Source organism: Oncorhynchus tshawytscha, linkage group LG03, assembly GCF_018296145.1.
Source record: "Oncorhynchus tshawytscha isolate Ot180627B linkage group LG03, Otsh_v2.0, whole genome shotgun sequence".
Taxonomy (NCBI): Eukaryota; Metazoa; Chordata; class Actinopteri; order Salmoniformes; family Salmonidae; genus Oncorhynchus; species Oncorhynchus tshawytscha.
In genome coordinates this window covers 15,099,969-15,118,585 of record NC_056431.1, presented here as the reverse complement: position 1 = coordinate 15,118,585, position 18,617 = coordinate 15,099,969, and the positions used below count along the sequence as shown (strand labels likewise).

The 18,617-nt window shown below is 44.6% G+C and overlaps 1 protein-coding gene across 2 annotated transcripts in view; it reads left to right on the top strand.

The window, feature by feature from the left end:
• The window catches only part of LOC112228294 (dynein axonemal heavy chain 5-like), a 63,503-nt gene that overhangs the window by 23,792 nt on the left and 21,094 nt on the right, over positions 1-18,617 (top strand). For both annotated transcript variants that reach the window (XM_042310468.1, XM_042310470.1), the window contains exons 25-45: positions 594-656; positions 916-1,154; positions 1,281-1,521; positions 1,737-1,936; positions 2,434-2,587; positions 2,822-2,985; positions 3,689-3,845; positions 4,004-4,216; positions 4,661-4,885; positions 5,187-5,359; positions 6,304-6,482; positions 6,824-7,011; positions 7,342-7,536; positions 8,508-8,642; positions 8,863-8,970; positions 11,103-11,256; positions 11,411-11,557; positions 11,972-12,213; positions 12,413-12,589; positions 14,435-14,639; positions 16,816-16,958. In XM_042310468.1, coding sequence (XP_042166402.1) covers positions 594-656; positions 916-1,154; positions 1,281-1,521; positions 1,737-1,936; positions 2,434-2,587; positions 2,822-2,985; positions 3,689-3,845; positions 4,004-4,216; positions 4,661-4,885; positions 5,187-5,359; positions 6,304-6,482; positions 6,824-7,011; positions 7,342-7,536; positions 8,508-8,642; positions 8,863-8,970; positions 11,103-11,256; positions 11,411-11,557; positions 11,972-12,213; positions 12,413-12,589; positions 14,435-14,639; positions 16,816-16,958 — 3,702 coding nt within the window. The remainder of the gene's footprint in view (positions 1-593; positions 657-915; positions 1,155-1,280; positions 1,522-1,736; positions 1,937-2,433; positions 2,588-2,821; positions 2,986-3,688; positions 3,846-4,003; positions 4,217-4,660; positions 4,886-5,186; positions 5,360-6,303; positions 6,483-6,823; positions 7,012-7,341; positions 7,537-8,507; positions 8,643-8,862; positions 8,971-11,102; positions 11,257-11,410; positions 11,558-11,971; positions 12,214-12,412; positions 12,590-14,434; positions 14,640-16,815; positions 16,959-18,617) is intronic.

Here is an 18,617-nt window from a genome sequence, read left to right as displayed (position 1 = left end):
TCTTACTCACAGCTACACCTAACACCAAGACTGTCTACACCAAGGCTGGCTGTCTAGGTCTTACTCACAGCTACACCTAACACCAAGGCTTACTCACAGTCTAAGGCTGGTCTTACTCACAGCTACACCTAACACCAAGGCTGTCTAGGTCTTACTCACAGCTACACCTAACACCAAGCCTGTCTAGGTCTTACTCACAGCTACACCTAACACCAAGACTGTCTAGGTCCTACTCACAGCTATACCTAACACCAAGGCTGTCTAGGTCTTACTCACAGCTACACCTAACACCAAGGCTGTCTAGGTCTTACTCATAGCTACACCTAACACCAAGGCTGTCTAGGTCTTACTCACAGCTACACCTAACACCAAGGCTGTCTAGGTCTTACTCACAGCTACATCTAACACCAAGACTGTCTAGGTCTGACTCACAGCTACACGTAACACCAAGGCTGTCTAGGTCTTACTCACAGCTACACGTAACACCAAGGCTGTCTAGGTCTTAGACATTTCTATTTCTATTACAGTTAACTTGGCACGCTCTAAATAAGACTGCTAGCTAATTGCTGACGCAGGCTGTGTTTCATTCCCAGGACGGTCCCATGGTTGTCGGACTGGCTCCCCAAGACGCTAGTGACAGACTCATCATGTTTCAGGTGAGTACAGTGTGTATCTTCAAGAGAGGAATCTACAGTATATACCTCTCTGCAGCATTTCATTTAAGTTGATACATTCACAGAGGTTTTCATTCATATGTTCTATGTCTTTTTAAAATGTTAAATGTATTACTTATTTCTACCATATTTAACATAGCCAACAACATGCATGATTGTATTATTGTGTGTTGCATGGTTTTGGAAATGATATATGTGACCATTCATGCACTTTACTGTACTTTTCATTTTGTTTGGTCAGAATCGCTTTGACAACCTGTTCCGTAAGTACATCACCTACACTGGTGGAGAGGAGCTGTTTGGCCTGCCTGTGACCCAACACCCTCAGCTGCTGGAGATCAGGAGACAGCTCACCCTCCTCCAGAAGCTCTATGGACTCTACAACAGTGTCATCGACACCGTCAACGGCTACTATGACATCCTCTGGGCCGACATCCACATAGACAGGATCAATAACGAACTTCTTGACTTCCAGACGCGGTAAGGAAACCAAACAACAACCATGAGAGACATTTACACAGAACTCACTGATGAATAATCTCATTGAGGATTTACATTTCCAAAAGGAAGTTAGATGTTCGTGTTATTTCACCCTCTCATTTCCAGTTGTCGCAAGCTGCCCCGTGCCCTCAAAGAGTGGAAGGCATTCCTTGACCTGAAGAAAAGTATAGATGAGTTCAACGAGTGTTGCCCCCTACTGGAACTGATGACCAACAAGGCCATGATGACGCGTCACTGGAAGAGAATCACCGAGGTGACAGGACACAGCTTCGAGGTGGAGACGGACACTTTCAAGCTGCGCAACATCATGGAAGCTCCGCTCCTCAAATGCAAAGAGGAAATTGAGGTGATTATGGATTTTTGTTGCTGTTGTTGGTGCTGAAACGCGGGTAGGATCCAGGTAATTTATTCTCTATAGCCGTACAACTACCGGTACTCCACTCACCATAACTATTCTGTACTGTAAATTGAGGGTAGAAAAAAAGGTTTGACCTCAATAGGACAAGTTGGTAAAACAAAGGTAAAATAAAGATAAATGTTGTTTGAACTCCCGCTGGGCAGGATATTTGTATCAGTGCAGTGAAGGAGAGGGACATTGAGCAGAAGCTGAAGCAGGTGATTGCTGAGTGGGACAACAAGACATTCACCTTCGCCAACTTCAAGACGCGAGGGGAGCTGCTACTGAGGGGCGACAGCACCGCTGAGATCATTACTAACATGGAGGACAGCCTCATGGTGTTGGGATCACTCATGAGTAACAGGTTAGACTAGAGACCTACTAGAGGCACAAATGACTTAGCCTGGAAATCTAGACTGATTTCTGCTTCATGTTTGTTAACAATAGTTAAATGTAGCCCAAGTCAGTCTTAATTTTGAGGCAACAAATGACCTGGGGGTTCGGAGTGATATATGATTTCTTCTCAATTGTTTATCATATTTCAGCACAGGAGGTTGGTGGCACCTTCATTGGGGAGAACAGGCTTGTGGTAATGACTGGAGTGGAATCAGTGGAATGGTATCAAACACATGGTCTCCCGTTGTTTGATGCCATTCCATTTGCTCCGTTCCGGCCATTATTATGAGCCCCCTCAGCAGCCTTCGTTGTATTTCAACATCCAGTTGACTTGTCATCTAGAGTTCAACAGTTGTGTTGTTTGTGTTTAGACAGTTGTGTTTAGACTGGGGGTGCTTTGCATTGTACAGACGTTTAGTGTTTGTGTACTGTAGTAGTCAATGATTGACTCAGATGATGACACAGGTACAACACGCCATTCAAGCCCCAGATCCAGAAATGGGTTCAGAACCTTTCCAATACCACTGACATCATAGATAACTGGATGACTGTCCAGAACCTGTGGATCTACCTCGAGGCTGTGTTCGTTGGAGGGGACATAGCCAAACAGCTACCCAAGGTAAGAACAAATACATTGACTTTTCATCTGAAAACATGTCTTTAACCTTACGCTATTAATCAAATTGACTTATAAAGCCCTTCTTACGTCAGCTGATGTCAAAAAGTGCTGGGGTTCCACAATTTCGGGAACTTTTACAGTGCCCTGGTTTTTCAGAAATCATGTTTTTTGGGGTGGGGAAACCCAGGAACATTTTGCAAACTTAGGAATGACAATGAATTATCTGAATGACAGGAGGCAAAACGTTTCTCCAACATCGACAAGTCCTGGGTGAAGATCATGACGCGGGTCCATGAGATGCCCAACGTGGTGCAGTCATGTGTGGGGGACGAGACCATGGGACAGCTGTTGCCTCACCTACTGGAACAACTGGAGATCTGTCAGAAATCTCTCACTGGGTAAGTCTATCTGAATGTCTATCGGAAGTTTCTCACTGGGTGAGTCTGTCTGGAGGTCTGCCAGAAGTCTCTGGGTGAGTCTGTCTGGAGGTCTGCCAGAAGTCTCTGGGTGAGTCTGTCTGGAGGTCTGTCAGAAGTCTCTGGGTGAGTCTGTCTGGAGGTCTGCCAGAAGTCTCTGGGTGAGTCTGTCTGGAGGTCTGTCAGAAGTCTCTGGGTGAGTCTGTCTGGAGGTCTGCCCGAAGTCTCTGGGTGAGTCTGTCTGGAGGTCTGTCAGAAGTCTCTGGGTAAGTCTCTGGAGGTCTGCCAGAAGTCTCTGGGTGAGTCTGTCTGTAGGTCTGCCCGAAGTCTCTGGTAAGTCTGCCTGGATCTGTCAGAAGTCTCTGGGTGAGTCTGCCTGGAGGTCTGTCAAAAGTCTCTGGATAAGTCTGTCTGGAGGTCTGTCAGAAGTCTCTCACTGGGTAGGCCTATACTTATACTTTGAATTTGTTTTAAATAGTTGAATTGAAAGTATTCATGTACCAGTATGACACCTTCCAAGTTTGCCTGCGTTGTACATTGGTAGCTTGATGATGTGTACTAAACTAGTATTATTTTCAACGCTTTTTTTTAGGGGGTAGATCAGCTTTAATATTGTGGATAGATTGTAGCTTCTGACTATCCAGTTTTCAACCCTTGGTTGTGTGTGTGATTGTGTGACTGATAGGTACTTGGAGAAGAAGCGTCTGCTGTTCCCACGGTTCTTCTTTGTGTCTGACCCGGCCCTGCTGGAGATTCTGGGCCAAGCCTCGGACTCCCACACCATACAGGCCCACCTGCTCAACGTCTTTGACAACATTAAATGTGTCCGCTTCCATGACAAGGTACAGTAACGCACAGACAGACATATCATTTTTTTCTACAATTATCTACAATTTTTCTACAAGTTACTTATTTGACTATTAGTAGTATTTGTCCTTCTGCAATAGTAACTACCCCAGATTCAGCAACATCAATAGTATCTGCTCTTCTGTCTTCACAGATGTACGACCGGATCCTGGCCATCTCGTCCAGGGAGGGGGAGACGGTAGAGCTGGATCGGCCGGTGACGGCTGAGGGGAACGTGGAGGTCTGGCTAAACGCCCTGCTGAAGGAATCCCAGAGGTCTCTTCACCTGGTCATCAGACAGGCTGTCCTGGCCATCCAGGACTCAGGCTTCCAGCTCATTGAGTTCCTGGACTCTTTCCCTGCTCAGGTGGGGAGACATGGGATACATCCTAAATGCCACCCTATTACATAGTCCACTACTTTTGACCCAGGTCCTGTTCAAAAGTAGTGCACTATATAGGGAATAGGCTGCAATTTGTGACACAGTCCTGGTCTTGGGGTCATCATTCATTCTCTTTTTTATAATGGGATAGATTACCTTAACCTTGACCTTGGAGCAATGGCCTTGTAGTTAGACTTTCCCATGCCTATGTTTCATTACTCAATACCTGATCAAGGATTACTGCTTTTCTGAAATTATCCTCCATTATTGTATAACTGAAACTGATCTACACCTTATCCAAATTCCAGACTTTCCTGATTTTATACATTGTCCTGATTACAGCCCTGATTGATAGGAAGACATGGAAGCCAGGAAAGATGACTTTAAGCTCTCTCATTGATGTCCTCTCTTTCTGACTCCATCAACCAGGTTGGTCTGCTGGGAGTCCAGATGATTTGGACCAGAGACTCAGAGGAGGCCCTGACCAACGCCCGCTACGACCGTAAGATCATGCCCAAGACCAACCAGTTCTTCTTGGAATTTCTCAACACCCTGATAGACATGACCACTAAAGACCTGGCCCCAATGGAGCGGGCCAAGTATGAGACACTCATAACCATCCATGTACACCAGAGGGACATCTTTGATGACCTGGTGAGTGTACTGGAATCACAAACTGACTCAGTGGCTAAAATAGTACTTCAATCCTAAAGGTCCCTTTGTGTATAAACTGAAGGTAATAATAGCTGTTGTGTAACATATTTGTGAACTTTTGGCAAACTGTTCCACCAAATATTTTCTGATTAGAGCGTGGTAGAGTCTGAGAATATCAATTTGAGTTTCCCCTGGTATTCAAATCACATTTGACGAGTCATTTGCAGTTTTATGAATTTCATAGGCTTTGGCAATGCTTTGTTTCCAGAGTGGTTTCTCTTTCCCCCTGCTCTCCCCTCAGTGTCGCCTGCATATCAAAAGCCCTACAGACTTTGAGTGGCTGAAGCAGTGTCGTTTCTACTTCAATGAGGACTCTGACAAGATGATCATCAACATGACTGACGTAGGCTTCATCTATCAGAATGAGTTCCTGGGCTGCACTGACAGACTGGTCATCACCCCTCTCACTGACAGGTAGGGACTAACTAGTCATCACCCCTCTGACTGACAGGTAGGGACTAACTAGTCATCACCCCTCTGACTGACAGGTAGGGACTAACTAGTCATCACCCCTCTGACTGAGGTAGGGACTAACCAGTCATCACCCCTCTCACTGACAGGTAAGGACTAACCAGTCATCACCCCTCTCACTGACAGGTAAGGACTAACCAGTCATCACCCCTCTGACTGACAGGTAGGGACTAACTAGTCATCACCCCTCTGACTGACAGGTAGGGACTAACCAGTCATCACCCCTCTGACTGACAGGTAGGGACTAACCAGTCATCACCCCTCTGACTGACAGGTAGGGACTAACCAGTCATCACCCCTCTGACTGACAGGTAAGGACTAACTAGTCATCACCCCTCTGACTGACAGGTAGGGACTAACCAGTCATCACCCCTCTGACTGACAGGTAGGGACTAACTAGTCATCACCCCTCTGACTGACAGGTAAGGACTAACTAGTCATCACCCCTCTGACTGACAGGTAAGGACTAACTAGTCATCACCCCTCTGACTGACAGGTAAGGACTAACTAGTCATCACCCCTCTGACTGACAGGTAAGGACTAACTAGTCATCACCCCTCTGACTGACAGGTAGGGACTAACTAGTCATCACCCCTCTCACTGACAGGTAAGGACTAACTAGTCATCACCCCTCTGACTGACAGGTAAGGACTAGGAAGTGGCTCCACCTCCACTCTAATAGCTTAACCAGTTATCATGCATTTTAGGCTAAAAGGGCACCATACATTTGTGGCGCTAAAAATGTACAGGTTTTTGTGACAAACTATTGCTAGGAGACACTAGAGTGCAGTAACGTTTTAGTGCCCACAAGTGTATGGTGTATCACATTGAATATCTTTGGGTGATTATCCTTGATATACCTTTTCCTTGGTGTGTGTTTGTCCCAGGTGCTACATCACACTGGCCCAGGCTCTGGGGATGAGTATGGGAGGAGCCCCGGCCGGCCCTGCAGGGACAGGGAAGACTGAGACCACTAAAGACATGGGCCGCTGCCTGGGGAAGTACGTGGTGGTCTTCAACTGCTCCGACCAGATGGACTTCAGAGGACTGGGGAGGATCTTTAAAGGTAGGAGCTTCTACTCATATTGCCTGGTCCCAAATACATTTGTGCTGAGTTGGATATATGTAAAGGATTTGGGGGGATTATAGGCTATATAAGATGTCACTCATATTACTGTTTATTACTGTGAAGAGAATGATGATCTCAACCTGAACCTATTGAACAGTGTAATGTTGTGTGTCTTTGTGTTGATTTGCAGGTCAGACTCTTGGGGTTGTTTTGAATGAGGAGTTTAATGTGAAGAGTGATGTGTAAAGTTGTGTTGATTGACAGGTCGGGCTCTTGGGATTGTTTTGAATGAGGAGTTTAATGTGAAGAGTGATGTGTAATGTTGTATTGATTGACAGGCCTAGCCCAGTCGGGCTCGTGGGGCTGTTTTGATGAGTTCAACCGTATTGACCTATCAGTGCTCTCCGTGGCGGCCCAGCAGATCGCCATCGTGCTTACCTGCAAGAAGGAGCGCCGCAAGAACTTCATCTTCACCGACGGAGACAACGTGGAAATGAATCCCGAATTCGGCATCTTCCTGACTATGGTTATTATTATTCTTAGCAGTCTATAAACTACTCCCTGTAGAAACCCCTTCACAAACGCTTTGCCAAGTAGAGCTTCATTTAAAGTACTTCTGAAAGGAATAGTGAATTATTGTCTTAAAGAAGATTAACTGAAACTAGTCCGAATCAGACAAGGTTTATTATTACTTTGAGGATGTTAGTCATAGACTTTGTTTTGCATTTTCATAGCATCAATCATCTGTAGTACACTATGTTCATGGCAGGTCATCATTGTAAATAATAAATTATTCTTAACAGTCTCACCTGGTTAAATAAAGATTTGATTATTAAATGTTTTTGCCCCCCATCAGAACCCGGGCTACGCAGGTCGTCAGGAGCTTCCAGAGAACCTGAAGATCAACTTCCGCTCAGTGGCCATGATGGTCCCAGACCGTCAGATCATCATCCGGGTCAAGCTGGCCAGCTGTGGCTTCATAGACAACATAGAGCTGGCCAGGAAGTTTTTCACCCTCTACAAACTGTGTGAGGAGCAGCTCTCCAAGCAGGTCAGCTATGAAATTAAATGTAACTACTGTAGATATTTCAATGAGAGCTGAACACAAGATATACATTTTAGTAGTTCCATATAAGTAAACAATCATGTCAAGTGAAATGTTATTTAACGTGTATCATCACAGTCTCAAATCACTATATATATATATATATATATATATATATATATATATATATATATATATATATAATTTTTTTTTTTTTACCCCTTTTTCTCCCCAATGTTGTGGTATCCAATTGGTAGTTGCAGTCTTGTCTCATCGCTGCAACTCCCGTACGGACTCGGGAGAGGCGAAGGTTGAGAGCTGTGCGTTCTCCGAAACACAACCCAACCAAGCCGCACTGCTTCTTGACACAATGCCTACTTAATCCGGAAGCCAGCCGCACCAATGTTTTGGAGGAAACACCGTAAACCTGGCGACTGTGTCAGCGTGCACTGCACCTGGTCCGCCACAGGAGTCGCTAGTGCGCGATGGGACAAGGACATCCTTGCCGCCCAAACCCACCCCTAACCCGGACAACGGCAATTGTGCACCGCCCCATGGGTCTCCCGGTCGCGGCTGTATGTGACAGAGCCTGGACTCAAACCCAGAATCTCTAGTGGCACAGATAGCACTGCAAGGCAGTGCTTTAGACCACTGCACCACTCAATTCACTTTAGAGGGAATTAATATACCACCTGTCAGGTGTAGATTATCTTGGCAAAGGAGAAATACTCACTAACAGGGATGTAAACAAATTTGTGCTCAAATGGGAGAGAAATAAGCTTTTTTTGTGGAAGGACAATTTCTGGGATCTTTTATTTAAACTCATGAAACATGGAAACACTTTACATGTTGCATTTATATTTTTTGTTCAGTATAAAAACAACCAAACTGTCCATGTATGTGTTCATTATGATATTTGTGTAGTTCATAGTTCTATTTCCATACAGTCCATGTTGGGTTCACTCTCTGTTTTTAAGGTGCATTACGACTTTGGACTCCGAAACATTTTGTCAGTTCTGCGTACACTGGGGGCAGTGAAACGAGCGAACCCCAATGACACAGAATCTACCATCGTCATGAGGGTTCTCAGAGATATGAACCTGTCCAAGCTGGTGAGTACAGTCAGTCAGATACACAGGACATTCTCCTCGAAATCAACTGCCATTTTAGAAAATGTTTTTTTTACGCACCATTAAGTGTTACAGATTGTTATTTTTTTTTCATATACTATTCTGTAATACATGAATAATGATTTCATCTTCAGTGAGGTGCAACATAACAGAAGTGGCATCATGGTTAACTTCACTGACATAATACTATATATGTTGACAGATAGATGAAGACGAGCCGTTGTTCCTCAGCCTGATAGAGGACCTCTTCCCTGGGATCCAGCTGGATAAAGCAGGCTACCCAGAGCTGGAGACAGCTATCGACAAACAGGTGAGAGGACATTTTATATAGCATAGAGAATTTTCGATCTACATGTAGTTTCTCACAATCCTCCTCCTCACACTGCTTCTCTTCTCTCCTGTTTCTTCTCCTTTCCCCTACAGTACATTTTAGTCATTTAGCTCTTATCCAGGGCGACTTACATGTGCAATTAGGGTTAAGTTCCTTGCTCAAGGGTACATCAACATATTTTTCACCTCGTCACCTCAGGGATTTGAGCCAGCGACGTTTTGGTTACTGTATTAAGCGCAAGGCTACATGCCGCCCCCACAGTATAATACAGAGTTTAAGGTATGAATCTCGTCTTGGTATTAGCCTTAATACCATAGTAGCATAAAACCTTTTTTTCGATCTAAATGTGAGGTAAGGATTATTTGTATTAACATGAAGAGTTCACCTCACTCTCTTCCATTGTTCTCCATACTGTAGGTGGAGGAGTCTGGTCTCATAACATGAAGAGTTCACCTCACTCTCTTCCATTGTTCTCCATACTGTAGGTGGAGGAGTCTGGTCTCATAACATGAAGAGTTCACCTCACTGTCTTCCATTGTTCTCCATACTGTAGGTGGAGGAGTCTGGTCTCATAACATGAAGAGTTCACCTCACTGTCTTCCATTGTTCTCCATACTGTAGGTGGAGGAGTCTGGTCTCATAACATGAAGAGTTCACCTCACTGTCTTCCATTGTTCTCCATACTGTAGGTGGAGGAGTCTGGTCTCATAACATGAAGAGTTCACCTCACTCTCTTCCATTGTTCTCCATACTGTAGGTGGAGGAGTCTGGTCTCATAACATGAAGAGTTCACCTCACTCTCTTCCATTGTTCTCCATACTGTAGGTGGAGGAGTCTGGTCTCATAACATGAAGAGTTCACCTCACTCTCTTCCATTGTTCTCCATACTGTAGGTGGAGGAGTCTGGTCTCATAACATGAAGAGTTCACCTCACTCTCTTCCATTGTTCTCCATACTGTAGGTGGAGGAGTCTGGTCTCATAACATGAAGAGTTCACTCACTCTCTTCCATTGTTCTCTATACTGTAGGTGGAGGAGTCTGGTCTCATAACATGAAGAGTTCACTTCACTGTCTTCCATTGTTCTCTATACTGTAGGTGGAGGAGTCTGTTCTCATAACATGAAGAGTTCACCTCACTCTCTTCCATTGTTCTCCATACTGTAGGTGGAGGAGTCTGGTCTCATAACATGAAGAGTTCACCTCACTCTCTTCCATTGTTCTCCATACTGTAGGTGGAGGAGTCTGGTCTCATAACATGAAGAGTTCACCTCACTCTCTTCCATTGTTCTCCATACTGTAGGTGGAGGAGTCTGTTCTCATAACATGAAGAGTTCACCTCACTGTCTTCCATTGTTCTCTATACTGTAGGTGGAGGAGTCTGGTCTCATAACATGAAGAGTTCACCTCACTCTCTTCCATTGTTCTCTATACTGTAGGTGGAGGAGTCTGGTCTCATAACATGAAGAGTTCACCTCACTCTCTTCCATTGTTCTCTATACTGTAGGTGGAGGAGTCTGGTCTCATAACATGAAGAGTTCACCTCACTCTCTTCCATTGTTCTCCATACTGTAGGTGGAGGAGTCTGGTCTCATAACATGAAGAGTTCACCTCACTCTCTTCCATTGTTCTCTATACTGTAGGTGGAGGAGTCTGGTCTCATAACATGAAGAGTTCACTTCACTGTCTTCCATTGTTCTCTATACTGTAGGTGGAGGAGTCTGTTCTCATAACATGAAGAGTTCACCTCACTCTCTTCCATTGTTCTCCATACTGTAGGTGGAGGAGTCTGGTCTCATAACATGAAGAGTTCACCTCACTCTCTTCCATTGTTCTCCATACTGTAGGTGGAGGAGTCTGTTCTCATAACATGAAGAGTTCACCTCACTCTCTTCCATTGTTCTCCATACTGTAGGTGGAGGAGTCTGGTCTCATAACATGAAGAGTTCACCTCACTCTCTTCCATTGTTCTCTATACTGTAGGTGGAGGAGTCTGTTCTCATAACATGAAAAGTTCACCTCACTGTCTTCCATTGTTCTCAATACTGTAGGTGGAGGAGTCTGGTCTCATAACATGATGAGTTTCTCTTATCCCTGTGTGTTCCATACTGTAGGTGGCAGAGGCAGGTTTGATCAGCCACCCTCCATGGAAGCTGAAGGTGATTCAGCTGTTTGAGACCCAGAGGGTCCGCCATGGCATGATGGCCCTGGGGCCCAGCGGAGCAGGAAAAACCACCTGCATTCACACCCTGATGAGAGCCATGACAGGTAAGAAACATCCCCATCAAAACACTGGACTTATTTGACCTTATTTGCTACCTCATGGCAATCATACTAAACTAAAATGCACAGACATTTACATGCACTAGAAAAAAATTGGCCGTTGTGTTAAGTTAATTTGTCTGTGTGTTTGCACCCACAGACTGCGGCCAGCCGCACAGAGAGATGCGTATGAACCCCAAAGCGATCACCGCCCCTCAGATGTTTGGCCGCCTAGATGTAGCTACCAATGACTGGACTGACGGCATCTTCTCTACCCTGTGGAGGAAGACCCTGAGAGCCAAGAAAGGTGAGACGGACACCTCTTATTTCATATTTTTAGATCTTGTGTGTTTTTGTTCTACCTTGTTATTGTGAGTATTGCATTGTTATTGATTAATACCCATTGTTGGGGTTACGAGAAAGGCATTTCACTGTACTTGAAAGAAATACGCATGCAAAGTTACTCATGCATTACACCTGCTTGAGCATGAACCCACAAATAGTACATCCTGTATAGTCTTTATGGAATTCACATAGAACAATGGGGCAGACCATTTTCACCCATCTCTATTTCCTTATGTTTTCAATATTCTCATATCTTTCTATTCATTTCTGTATCTTTTTACCAAAAGTGATGTTCTAATACCTTTTCTCTGACCTCCATAGTTGATTTTGATTAGTTTAATAAGCAGACTGGTTCTAATGTCTCTCTCCTCTGCAGGGGAGCACATCTGGATAGTACTAGATGGACCAGTAGATGCTATCTGGATAGAGAACCTCAACTCTGTACTGGATGACAACAGGACTCTGACCCTGGCCAATGGAGACAGGATCCCCATGGCCCCCAACTGCAAGATTGTGTTTGAGCCCCACAACATCGACAACGCCTCGCCTGCCACCGTGTCTCGTAATGGAATGGTGTTCATGAGCTCGTCTGTGCTCAACTGGAGCCCCATTCTGGAGGTGGGCACAGGAACATTCTCTCACTCTTTATCAGTGGATGAAAATGTGTGTGAGTGCATCTGTGTGTGTGTGTGTGTGTATATGCATGTGTGCGTATTTGTGTGTGTGTGTGTGCATATTTTTGTGTGTGTGTGTGTGTGCATATTTGTGTGTGTGTGTCTTTGTCGACATGTAGACATGTGTGTTTGTCCCCATGCAGGGCTGGCTGAAGAAGCGTTCCCGTCAGGAGGGAGAGGTGCTGAGAGAGCTGTTCTCCGCTTCCTTCCTAGAGCTCTACCGGTTCACTGTTCACTGTCTGGAGCACAAGATTGACATGCTGGAGGCCTTCGTCATCATGCAGAGCATCAACATGCTGCAGGGCCTCATCCCCGCCAAGGTAGGCACCTGAAACCTCGATACTCCAACCATATTAAAAAACCCTGCAGAAGGGGGATAATATATGTACATCACTGAGCTCTATGAATACTGTTGAAGTGAATTGCCCCACATACCTCATAGAAACTAAATGGAATGTTCTAATGCCTAACTAATTGAATTCATCCTGTCATTGTGATTCCTGAAGCACTCTGATTTTCAATTACTGTTGGACTATAACTCTCTGGACTCTGCATCTACAGTGGCTTGCGAAAGTATTCATCTCCTTGGCATTTTTCCTATTTTGATGCCTTACAACCTGGATTTAAAACTATTTTTTTGTGGGTTTGAATCATTTGATTTACACAACATGCCCACCACTTTGAAGATGCAAAATATGTTTTATTGTGAAACAAGAAATAAGACAAAAAAACAGAAAACTTGAGCGTGCATAACTATTCACCCCCCCAAAGTCGATACTTTGTAAAGCTCTATTGAGGTATGTCTCTATAAGCTTGCACATCTAGCCACTGGGATTATTGCCCATTCATCAAGGCAAAACTGCTCCAGGTCCTTGAAGTTGGATGGGTTCCGCTGGTGTACAGAAATATTTAAGTCCTACAACAGATTCTCAGTTGGATTGAGGTCTGGGCTTTGGCTAGGCCATTCCAAGACATGTAAATGTTTCCCCTTAAATCACTCAATTTAGTATGCTTAGGGTCATTATCCTGATGGAAGGTGAACCTCCGTCCCAGTCTCAAATCTCTGGAAGACTGACACAGTTTTCCTTCAAAAATGTCCCTGTATTTAGCGCCATCCACCATTCCTTCCATTCTGACCAGTTTCCCAGGCCCTGCCGATGAAATAACATCCCCACAGCATGATGCTGCCACCACCATGTTTCACTGTTGGGATGATGTTCTCGGGGTGATGAGAGGTGTTGGGTTTGCGCCACAGACATAGCGTTTTCCTTGATGTCCAAAAAGCTCAATTTTAGTCTCATCTGACCAGAGTACCTTCTTCCATATGTTTGGGGAGTCTCCCACATGCCTTTTGGTAAACACCAAACGGGTTTGCTTATTATTTTTTCTGGCCACTCTTCCGTAAAGCCCAGCTCTGTGGAGTGTACGGCTTAAAGTGGTCTGTGGGACAGATACCCCAATCTCCGCTGTGGAGCTTTGCAGGTCCTTCAGGGTTATTTTTGGGCTCTTTGTTGCCTCTCTGATTAAGGCCCTCCTTGCCTGGTCTGTGGGTTTTGGTGGGCGGTCCTCTCTTTGCAGGTTTGTTGTGGTGCCATATTCCATTTTTAAATAATGGGTTTAATGGTGCTCTTTGGGATGTTCAAAGTTTCAAATATTTTTTATAACCCAATCCTGATCTGTACTTCTCCACAACTTTGTCCCTGACTTATTTGGAGAGCTCCTTGGTTTTCATGGTGCTTCTTGCTTGGTGGTGCCCCTTGCTTAGTGGTGTTGCAGACTCTGGGGCCTTTCAGAATTATGTGACGTCTGAAGGTAGTTGGTTGCACCAGATCTTATTTAGAGGCTTCATAGCAAAGGGGGTGAATATATATGTATGCCCCACGTTTTTTTTTTTTCATTTCTCTTCACCAATTTGGAATATTTTGTGTATGTCCATTACATGAAATCCAAATAAAAATCCATTTAAATTACAGGTTGTAATGCAACAAAATAGGAAAAATGCCAAGAGGGATGAATACTTTTGCAAGGCACTGTATGTGAGGGTCGAATTCCATTTCCCTTTACTGTAGGTGACTGATTCATTTGAGTGCCAAGTATGTAGATAAAGCTGTAGAAGGGTTTTGGTACAGTATGTTGTGTTGATCGTGACTGTTGTTGTGTTCCAGGAGCAGTGTGGGGAGGTGTCCAGGCAGCATGTGGAGCGTCTCTATGTGTTCGCTCTCATGTGGAGCATCGGAGCTTTACTGGAGCTGGAAGACAGGAGGAAGATGGAGAGCTGGCTCCGTGGCAACGACAACATCCATCTGGACCTCCCAGATATACCATCAGACAGCGAGGACACCATGTTCGACTACCACGTCACTACAGACGGTGAGGGGTACATGTTCAGTAGACAGACTCCACAAAATCACAACACACACTCATTCCTCTTTTTACTGTTATGGAAGATACAGTGAACAAAAATATAAACACAACATACATGTATAGTGTTGGTCCCAAGTTTCATGAGCTGAAATAAAAGATCCCAGAAATGTTCCATATGCACAAAAATCTTAGGTTTACATCTCTGTTAGTGAGCATTTCTCCTTTGCCAAGATAATCAATCCATCTGACAGGTATGGCATATCAATAAGCTGAATAAAGAGCATGATCCTTACACAGGTGCACCTTGTGCTGGGGACAATAAATGGCCACTCTAAAATGTGCAGTTTTATCACACAACACAATGACACCGATGTCTCATGTTTTGAGGGAGCGTGCAATTGGCCTGCTGACTGCAGGAATGCCAGAATTGCCAGAGAATTGAATGTTCATACCATACTGTACCATAAGCTGCCTCCAACATAATTTTAGAGAATTTGGCAGTATGTCCAACCGGCCTCGCAACCGCATACCACGTGTAACCACGCCAGCGCAGGACCTCCTCATCCGTCTTCTTCACCTGCTGGATCGTCTGAGACCAGCCACCTGGACAGCTGATAAAAGTGTGGGTTTGCACAACCTAAGAAGTTCTGCACAAACAGTCAGTGATCATCTCAGGGAAGCTCATCTGCATGCTCGCCATCCTCACCAGGGTCTTGACATGACTACAGATTGGCGTCGTAACCGACTTCAATGGACAAATGCTAGCCTTCGATAGCCACTGGCACACTGGAGAAGTGTGCTCTTCACGGATGAATCCCGGTTTCAACTGTACCGGGTAGATGGCAGACAGCGTGTATGGCGTCGTGTGGGAGAGCCATGTGAACAGAGTGCCCAATTGTGGCAGTGGGCTTATAGTATGGGCAGGCATAAGCTACGGACAACGGCAATTTGAATCCCCAGAGATACTGTGAGGAGATCCTGAGGCCCATTGTCGTGCCATTCATCTGCTGCCATCACCTCTTGTTTCAGCATGATAATGCACGACCCCATGTCAAAAGGATCTGTACAAAATTCCTGGAAGCTGAAAATGGCCCAGTTCTTCCATGGCCTGCATACTCACTAGACATGTCACCCATTGAGCAAGTTTGGGATGCTCTGGATCGACGTGTACAACAGCGTGTTCCAGTTCCCGCCAATATCCAGCAACTTCGCACAGCCATTGAAGATGAGAGGGACAACATTCCACAGGCCACAATCAACAGCCTGATCAGCTCTATGCAAATGAGATATGTCGCGCTACATCTGTTCACCAGATTCTGACTGGTTTTCTGATCCACACCCCTCCTTTTTTTTTAAAGGTATCTGTTACCAACAGATGTATATCTGTATTCACAGTCATGTGAAATCCATAGATTAGGGCCTAATGAATTTATTTCAACTGACTGATTTCCTTATATGAACTGCAACTCAGGAAAATCTTTGAAATTGTTGTGTTTGTTTTTGTTCAGTGTAGATCATATTGAATTTTCACAGTGCTCGTGCTCAATTAAAAATATCACCATCAGATCTCTCATTAAACCATCAATATGCGTTAAATTCACACAGCTGATGTTGGTGTTACCTTAGTCCTGCTTGCTACCAGTCTATCATGATATGTTCACCCTCCGGTGGGTATTATCATCAGAAAAAATTTGTCCTTTTTGAACAGAATAAGGGTAATTTATCTATTTGACAGTCATTCCGTACAACTGAACTAAAGTATTTCCAGCTGAGGACATCGTGGATGGTGAAAATTCCAGCTGAGGACATCGTGGATGGTGAAAATTCCAGCTGAGGACATCGTGGATGGTGAAAATTCCAGCTGAGGACATCGTGGATGGTGAAAATTCCAGCTGAGGACATCGTGGATGGTGAAAATTCCAGCTGAGGACATCGTGGATGGTGAAAATTCCAGCTGAGGACATCGTGGATGGTGAAAATTCCAGCTGAGGACATCGTGGATGGTGAAAATTCCAGCTGAGGACATCGTGGATGGTGAAAATTCCAGCTGAAGACATCGTGGATGATGAAAATTCCATCTGAAGACATCGTGGATGGTGAAAATTCCAGCTGAGGACATCGTGGATGGTGTTCATGATGCTCGTATTATTTGTTTTTCAATTACTTATTCTTGTATGTGCAGGTCAGTGGGTCCACTGGAACACACGGGTAGAGGAGTACATCTACCCATCAGACATCACCCCAGAGTACGGATCCATCCTGGTCCCCAACGTAGACAATGTCCGCACTGACTTCCTCATCCAGACCATCGCCAAACAGGGCAAGGTGGGTGTCCATATTCACAAAGGGTCTCTGAGTAGTAGTGCTGATCTAGGATCAAGTCCCCTTTGTACACTATACAAAAGTATGTGGACACGCCTTCAAATAGGTGGATTCGGCTATTTCAACCACACCCATTGTTGACAGGTGTATAAAATTCAGCACACAGCCATGAAATCTCAATAGACAAACATTGGCAGTAAAATGGCCTTACGGAAGAGCTCAGTGACTTTCAACGTGGCACCGACATAGCATGACACCTTTCCAACAAGTCAGTTCGCCAAATGTCTGCCCCGGTCAATTGAAAGTGCTGTTATTGTGTAGTGAAAATGTCTAGGAGCAACAATGGCACAGCCACGAAGTGGTAGGCCACATAAGCTCACAGAACGGGACCGGCACGTTCTGAAGCTCATAAAGATTGTCTGTACTCTGTTGCAACACTCACTACTGAGTTCCAAACTGCCTCTGGAACCAATGTCAGCACAATAACTTTGTTGGGAACTTCATGAAATGGTATTCCAAGGCCGAGCAGTGGTGTAAAACTCGTCGCGTCACCATCTGGCAGTCAGACGGACTAATCTGGGTTTGGCCGAATGCATAGGGCCAACTGTAACGTTTGGTGGAGGAGGAATATTGGTCTTGGGCTGTTTTTCATGGTTCGGGCTAGACCCCTTAGTTCCAGTGAAGGGAAATCTTAACGCTACAGTATACAATGACATTCTAGACGATTCTGTTCTTCCAACTTTGTGGCAACAGTTGGTGTGTTTAGGGAAGACCTTTTCCTGTTTCAGCATGACAATGCCCTTGTGCACAAAGCGAGGTCCATACAGAAATAGTTTGTTGAGATCGATGTTGAAGAAGCTGACTGGGCTACATGGAGCACTAATCTCAACCCCATCGATCACCCTTGGGATGAATTGGAACGCCGACTGTGAGCAAGGCCTAATCGCCCAATATCAGTGCCCGACCTCACTAATGCTCTTGTAGCTGAAATCCCTGCAGCAATGTTCCAACATTTAGTGGAAAGCCTTCTCAGAAGAGTGGAGGCTATTATAGCAGCAAAGGGGGATCAACTCCATATTAATGCCCATGATTTCGGAAGGAGATGTTCAATGAGCAGGTGCCCACATACCTTTGGTCATGTAGTGTATGTACAGTACATTCTGAAAGTATTCAGACCCCTTACCTTTTTCACATTTTGTTACATTACAGCCTTATTCTGAAATTGATAAAATGCATTGTTTTCCTCATCAATCTACACACAATACCACATAATAACAGAGCAAAGGTTTTTACAAATGTTTCCAAATGTATTAAAACAATAAAACAGAAATACCTTTATTTGCATAAGTATTCAGACCCTTTGCTATGAGACTCGTAATTGAGCTCAAGTGCATCATGTTTCCATTGATCATCCTTGAGATTTTTCTACAGGAGTCCACCTGTGGTAAATTTAATTGATTGGACATGATTTGGAAAGGCACACATCTGTCTATATAAGGTCCCACAAAAACCAAGCCATGAGGTCAAAGGAATTGTCCGTAGAGCTCTGAGACAGGATTGTGTCAAAGTACAGGCCTGGAGAAGGGTACCAAAAATGTCTGCAGCATTGAAGGTCCCCAAGAACACAGTGGCCTCCATCATTCTTAAATAAAAAAAGTTTGG